This window comes from Salmo salar, chromosome ssa29 (genome assembly GCF_905237065.1).
Source record: "Salmo salar chromosome ssa29, Ssal_v3.1, whole genome shotgun sequence".
NCBI lineage: Eukaryota > Metazoa > Chordata > Actinopteri > Salmoniformes > Salmonidae > Salmo > Salmo salar.
The window spans coordinates 35,011,617-35,018,417 of record NC_059470.1 but is presented as its reverse complement, the minus strand read 5'-3'; the positions used below and the strand labels follow the sequence as shown (position 1 = coordinate 35,018,417).

The 6,801-nt window shown below is 46.9% G+C and overlaps 1 protein-coding gene across 5 annotated transcripts in view; it reads right to left on the bottom strand.

The window, feature by feature from the left end:
• Nucleotides 1-1,460: 1,460 nt before the first annotated feature.
• Nucleotides 1,461-6,801, bottom strand: part of LOC106590653 (collagen alpha-1(XI) chain) — a 209,906-nt gene continuing 204,565 nt past the window's right edge. For all 5 annotated transcript variants that reach the window (XM_045710693.1, XM_045710695.1, XM_045710694.1 and 2 more), the window contains 9 exons: nucleotides 6,680-6,787; nucleotides 5,120-5,173; nucleotides 4,959-4,994; nucleotides 4,789-4,842; nucleotides 4,427-4,673; nucleotides 3,755-3,867; nucleotides 2,841-2,909; nucleotides 1,794-2,027; nucleotides 1,461-1,609 (listed from right to left, as the gene is read on the bottom strand). In XM_045710693.1, coding sequence (XP_045566649.1) covers nucleotides 1,463-1,609; nucleotides 1,794-2,027; nucleotides 2,841-2,909; nucleotides 3,755-3,867; nucleotides 4,427-4,673; nucleotides 4,789-4,842; nucleotides 4,959-4,994; nucleotides 5,120-5,173; nucleotides 6,680-6,787 — 1,062 coding nt within the window. In that variant the 3' untranslated portion in view covers nucleotides 1,461-1,462. The remainder of the gene's footprint in view (nucleotides 1,610-1,793; nucleotides 2,028-2,840; nucleotides 2,910-3,754; nucleotides 3,868-4,426; nucleotides 4,674-4,788; nucleotides 4,843-4,958; nucleotides 4,995-5,119; nucleotides 5,174-6,679; nucleotides 6,788-6,801) is intronic.

Here is a 6,801-nt window from a genome sequence, read left to right as displayed (position 1 = left end):
GAAACAGGTGAGGGGGCTGGGTACTGGGGTTAGGTGGTATGGAAACAGGTGAGGGGGCTGGGTACTGGGGTTAGGTGGTATGGAAACAGGTGAGGGGGCTGGGTACTGGGGTTAGGGGGTATGGAAACAGGTGAGGGGGCTGGGTACTGGGGTTAGGTGGTATGGAAACAGGTGAAGGGGCTGGGTACTGGGGTTAGGGGTATGGAAACAGGTGAGGGGGCTGGGTACTGGGGTTAGGTGGTATGGAAACAGGTGAGGGGGCTGGGTACTGGGGTTAGGTGGTATGGAAACAGGTGAGGGGGCTGGGTACTGGGGTTAGGTGGTATGGAAACAGGTGAAGGGGCTGGGTGCTGGGGTTAGGTGGTATGGAAACAGGTGAGGGGGCTGGGTACTGGGGTTAGGTGGTATGGAAACAGGTGAGGGGGCTGGGTACTGGGGTTAGGGGGTATGGAAACAGGTGAGGGGGCTGGGTACTGGGGTTAGGTGGTATGGAAACAGGTGAAGGGGCTGGGTACTGGGGTTAGGTGGTATGGAAACAGGTGAGGGGGCTGGGTACTGGGGTTAGGTGGTATGGAAACAGGTGAGGGGGCTGGGTACTGGGGTTAGGTGGTATGGAAACAGGTGAGGGGGCTGGGTACTGGGGTTAGGGGGTATGGAAACAGGTGAAGGGGCTGGGTACTGGGGTTAGGTGGTATGGAAACAGGTGAGGGGGCTGGGTACTGGGATTAGGTGGTATGGAAACAGGTGGGGGGACTGGGTTGGGGAGTCTGGTTGCTGGGTTGGGGGGGGTTGGTTGCTTGGCTGGGTTGGGTTGGGGTTGGTTGCTGGGCTGGGCTGGGGGTTTGGTTGCAGGGTTGGGTTGGGCGGTTTGGTTGCTGGGCTGGGTTGGGGAGGTTTGGTTGCTGGGCTGGGTTGGGTTGGGGGGTTTGGTTGCTGGGTTGGGGGGTTTGGTTGCTGGGTTGGGTTGGGGGTTTGGTTGCTGGGCTGGGTTGGTTGCTGGGCTGTGGGGGCTGGGTTGGGGGGTTGGTTGCTGGGTTGGGGCTTTTGGTTGCAGGGCTGGGGGGGCTGGGTTGGGGGGTTTGGTTGCTGGGCTGGGGGGTTTGGTTGCTGGGCTGGGGGGGCTGGGTTGGGGGGTTTGGTTGCTGGGCTGGGGGGCTGGGTTGGGGGTTTGGTTGCTGGGCTGGGGGGCTGGGTTGGGGGGTTTGGTTGCTGGGCTGGGGGGCTGGGTTGGGGGTTTGGTTGCTGGGCTGGGGGGTTGGGGGGTTTGGTTGCTGGGCTGGGGGGGCTGGGTTGGGGGGTTTGGTTGCTGGGCTGGGTTGGGGGGTTTGGTTGCGGGGCTGGGTTGGGGGGGGGTTTGGTTGCGGGGCTGGGTTGGGGGGGGGGGGGTTGTTGGTATCCAAAATGTCTTGACTTTCTTGCTGACCCCGCCAAGTGTTTTTTTTAATGTTAGCCAGGGAAGCAGTTAGCCAAGGAAGCAGGCTGGACCCACTTCAAATCCAAACTTCTGGCTGGCATCTCCAAAGTCATTCAACATGACATCAATGATGGGAACCTGATCGATCTTGGGAGTATTAATCTCCATCACAGTCTTTCCGTAGCCCTTCCTCGCCTGTAAAGAGAATGGGGGAAAAAAACGAATTAACATTTTGCTTTCAGCCGTCAGACACAACCTCATTGGAGATATAAAACAAGTCCAACAAAACAACCCAATGGGGACATTTTACATACTTGCGAGACATTCCCAAAAGTACTTGAACTATTACAGACAGGCAGTATCGATGGGCAGCCCTTACCGCGCATCCGTCTGTGAGGGCCCTTACGTAAGGGTTGCTGTCGTAGGACATCTGCTCATCGTTGGATCCTAGGAATCGCAGTGCCTTGTCGTAGCTGTCGGTGGTCTCGTCGTGCCACCCCACAGACTGGTGGCAGCTATAGGTGAAGTTCTGCCTGGCCGAGGCTGTCAGTAGTTTCAGGAAGGTCATCTGAACTTCACTTATTGTGTTACCGGCTGCGTCAACGTATGAAAACTGTTTATTGGAGGATGGTGTGAGAAAAAACAGGAAATAAATTGAGGGGTCATTAATGAAACATGGGATTGGACACAATATACTGCTTAGAAGTGTTTTACCCAAGAGTTCTTATAAAACATGAGAAAAAGCTTACAGAGAAACTTCCAAAAATACTAATTCAAGGCAGAAAGGAGTTGGAGCACTCAACAAAAAAGTATTTTATTTTTAGCTCACTTTACTCCATCGTACAGGAAGTCAAGCTGACTCCTTCCTTCCTCCACTTCTGGCTCGAATTAATCCTATTGGAAACTTTTTTCTTGGTAAGCCATTCTCATGATATATGTCATTGTTGTTGAGCACCCCTCTTTTCCTTTGTTTGCTGAATCAAAGGTTCCCCCTGATACTGACAGCATGTTTTTGAAGAAGAGTATCAGTTATACAATCTCTCTCTCTCAGGCGAGGGGCCAAACTGAGTCTCAAAGCGATAGAAAATCATATTTTTCTCCATATCTTTAAGCCTCCTTTGTCAATCCCAGACTGTATGAAATATGAATGAGAAGGGTCTGAGGGGGCTGGTGAGCGGTCTTATATGACAGGTCTGGATTCCTTTGTGGCTAGAAACCTAGGGTCACTTCCAGAGAATTTTATCTCTCTCTCTCTTCTATCTCAACTGCTACTTCTGAAGAGCCTCTGTACTGACAGACAGAAGGCAGAGAGGTGGCCATGTGGGAGCCTGACAAATCATTTTAGTTTAGTATTGTGAAGAGGAGACACTTCTTTTGAGAAGAGAACAGTGGAGGATGAAAACGTGGAGTTGAGGGAAGTACTTACTATTTTACCATGCTCAAATTCACTGAACCACGACCCTGGAAGTTCTTTGGGCCATGAAGTTATTCTGACCTATGGAGCCAAACAAATGAAGCACTTCGGTACTTAGAAGAACACTTTTTCTTCCTACAATTTAAGTTCTGGTTCCTGGAATTAGGTTTAGTTTTGATCCATCAAAAGTAGTGTAATATACAGCTAGATACCCCTTCCCTCAGATCTTAACATACAGGAAAATCACTACAGTATAGTAATTCAATAAAACACTTGTATATCAGTTTGTTTCTGTTCATACAGTTTGTCTATACTGTATGTCTTGACAATTACCAATGTCAATTCCAACCCTTTAGTTCAATGCATCTATTTTTCTTCATGCCTTTACATTACATTTCACAGAGATACAGTATGAATGTAAATGTCAAATTCACAAGGCTATCACAAAACAAGTTAGGTTTAAATGTAAATGACCAAGCGCTGAACCCATCAAACATCACCAAACATGCATCTTGCAGTCTCATAGCCCTCACTAGCATACAAATCAAATCAAATTGTATTTGTCACATTCACCGAATACAACAGACCTTACAGGGAAATGCTTACTTACAAGCCCTTAACCAACAATGCTTTAAGAAGTTAAGAAGAAAAACGTGTTACGTAAAAAACAGATAAATAAAAGTAACAAATAATTAAAGAGCAGCAGTAAAATAACAATAGCGAGGCTATATACAGGAGGTACCGGTACAGAGTCAATGTGCGGGGGCACCGGTTAGTCGAGGTAATGTGTACATGTATGAGTGATCCTATCAGAACATTATCTAGAATTGAACAAGACTATGTCTTGACTCTATGCTTAACTTGATAGTATGAGCAGGTGTGTGTGTGTCGTGTCGTCCTCTTGGAGGAAATGGACTGCCACTCACTCCGCTGAACTTCTTATCTGGGAAGATGCAGGTCTCTCCTCCAGCCGTGAAGTTACAGTGGACAGAGAACGAGTCCCCTGAACATCCCTGGTTAGGATCTATCCAGTACTCGCCTGTGGAACAAAACCCAATGACACAATAAAATACCTGAATCTGTAGTTCTCTCTAGTTCTAAGGTTCCACCGACAACTGAAAACTAAAAACTACAAAGTGTTACTAACTCGTTTAACTGTTCTATGGCACTTGTGTGTTTGATCATGGAAGATTACAGATTACGTACATCATGCTAATACATGTCATGCTTAAATAGATATAAAAAATAATATGTTCATATTCATTAAATAAATAAACCTTAAAAAAAGGTCCAAGAACGACCTGCCATTTCTCTGTATCAAGTTTGGTAACAAAAACCTCAAAAGTTCCTCACTGAAGGTCTGTTAATGTTAGTTATAAACCTCAATGAGGTCTTGTTCTCAGTGCTATTCAAATTCACCACTGCAATACACTCTACCTGCAAATATATCAGCATACTGTACATTCCAACGGCATCGCTACAAAATGAGCAAACAGCGTTCACAGTTAACGGCTTCCTTGTCTAGAAAAACAAAATGGCCACAAATCACAGCCATAGCATTAGCATTATACCCATGATTCCCCCTCTCTGTGACTCACCGTTGGTGAACTCTGGGTGGGCGAGCTGCAGGTCTTTGCAGGTCCTGGCTGGGTTGTTCTGTGTGCCCATCGGGTACTTCATCCTCTCCATGTCCTGTTTGAGGTTGTTGAGTGAGCCAAAGATGTCCTCCATGCCCTCTCCGTAGTCCATCATGGTACCCGCCGCGTCCGCCTGCATGTCTGCGTGTCTGTGGTCCTTCTTGGGCGACTGGATGGGCAGTGGCTGGATCACCTCACCAGGGGGACCCTATAGAGTAAGAAAATATCCCATAGTGTCACAGCGTTTTCTACAAATAACTTCATGAATTCCAGCTAAAAACAGAAGTGCCCTATTTTATAATGAACGTAAAAGTAATACTCACAGGAGGACCAGGTGAACCGATCGTACCGGTGTCTCCCTTCTGACCAGCAGGACCCTGGAAAGAGCATGGAGATTTAGACATGTTGTTAATTCTGGATTTCACAAACACTCCTTTAAAATGACTGTCACAGTACTCTCAGTTGATACAAAGAGTTGTTCAACAGAACTTACCGATGAACCCTTAGCTCCCTTAGGACCTCCAGGGCCCTGGAAGAGACAACGAAGATGGCACGATCAGTAAAGAGGAGATGACTATGTTGTATCATTACATGGACATGTTAACTATGAGACTATACTCTGAATAAAACAGAGAAAACAGGGGACAGTCTTACAGGCAGGCCAGGAGGGCCAGGGGGACCGAGAGGACCTGAAGCTCCACTGATACCCTGGGGAGAAGAGACCAGACATCAGTAAGACGACAGTGGGATGACAGCGGGACTACAGTGAGACAACAGTGGGATAACGAGTGGTAGATTGCAAGGGAAACATTTACAACCTTTTGCAACATTTTCATGAGCCCTGAAAAGTTGCTGGTATTTTCGATGTCTTTGTGCTATTTTGGTGAGTAATACAGCTAGATGGATGGAGACCCCCATTCTTCTGTTTCTGAAGCCTAACATAGAGACATAGATGGAGAACGGTATTCTTCTGTTTTTCAAGCATAACATAGAGACAGATAGGTGGGGCTCCCCCATTATTCTGTTTTCAAGCATAACAGAGACAGATAGATGGAGACCCCCATTCTTCTGTTTCTGAAGCCTAACATAGAGACATAGATGGAGAACCCCATTCTTCTGTTTCTCAAGTCTAACATAGAGATACAGTCCCTTCGGATAGAATTCAGACCCCTTGACTTTTTACACATTTTGTTAGGTTACATCCTTATTCTATAATTGATTGAATTGTTTTTCCCCCTCATCAATCTACACACATTACCCCATATTTCTTTTTGACATTTTTGCTAATTTACAAATAAAAAACTAATATCACATTTACATAAGTCTTCAGACACTTTACTCAGTACTTTGTTGAAGCCCCTTTGGCAGCAATTACAGCCTTAAGTCTTCTTGGGTATGATGCTACGAGCATGGCACACTTGTATTTGGTGGAGTTTCTCCCATTATTCTCTTCAGATCCTCTCAAGCTCTGTCAAGTTGGATGGGGAGTGTCGCTGCACAGCTATTTTCAGGTCTCTCCAGAGATGTTCGATCAGGTTCAAGTCCGGGCTCTGGCTGGGCCATTCAAGGACAATCAGAGACCTGTCCCGAAGCCACTCCTGCGTTGTCTTGGCTTTGTTGTCCTGTTTGAAGGTGAACCTTCGCCCCAGTCTGAGGTCCTGAGCACTCTGGAGCAGGTTTTCATCAAGGATCTCTCTGTACTTTGCTACATTCAACTTTCCCTCGAAAAACATCCCCACAGCATGATTCTGCCACCACCATGCTTCACAGTAGGAATGGTGCCAGTTTTCCTCCAGATGTGAAGCTTGGGATTCATGCCAAAGAATTCAATATTTGTTTCATCAGACCAGAAAATCTTGTTTCTCATAGTCTGAGAGACAATTAGGCGCTTTTTAGCAAACTCCAAGCGGGCTGTCATGTGTCTTTTACTGAGGAGTAGCTTCCGTCTGGCCACTCTACCATAAAGGCCTTGATTGGTGGAATGCTGCAGAGATGGTTGTCCTTCTGGTCGAGTATTTATTTAGGAATGGTATAGGCTCAATGCATAAGTCTATACAAGTGTTAGCTGCACCATATCAAGCAGATAATGTAGCATTATGAACGACTTGTTCAGTCAACAGTAGGTGGCTGCAATCAGATCAATGGCATTTTATTTCCTGCTGGAAGGTAAATAGGTTGACGAATGGCAAGGTGATGAGGTCATTAATCACTTACACCGTCGCCCTTGCCTCCGTGAGAACCCTGGGGTCCAGGCAGGCCTCTGTCTCCCTTCTCTCCCTGCTCGCCAGGGGGTCCAATCAGACCAATCAGACCTGGATGACCCTGTAGGACACAAA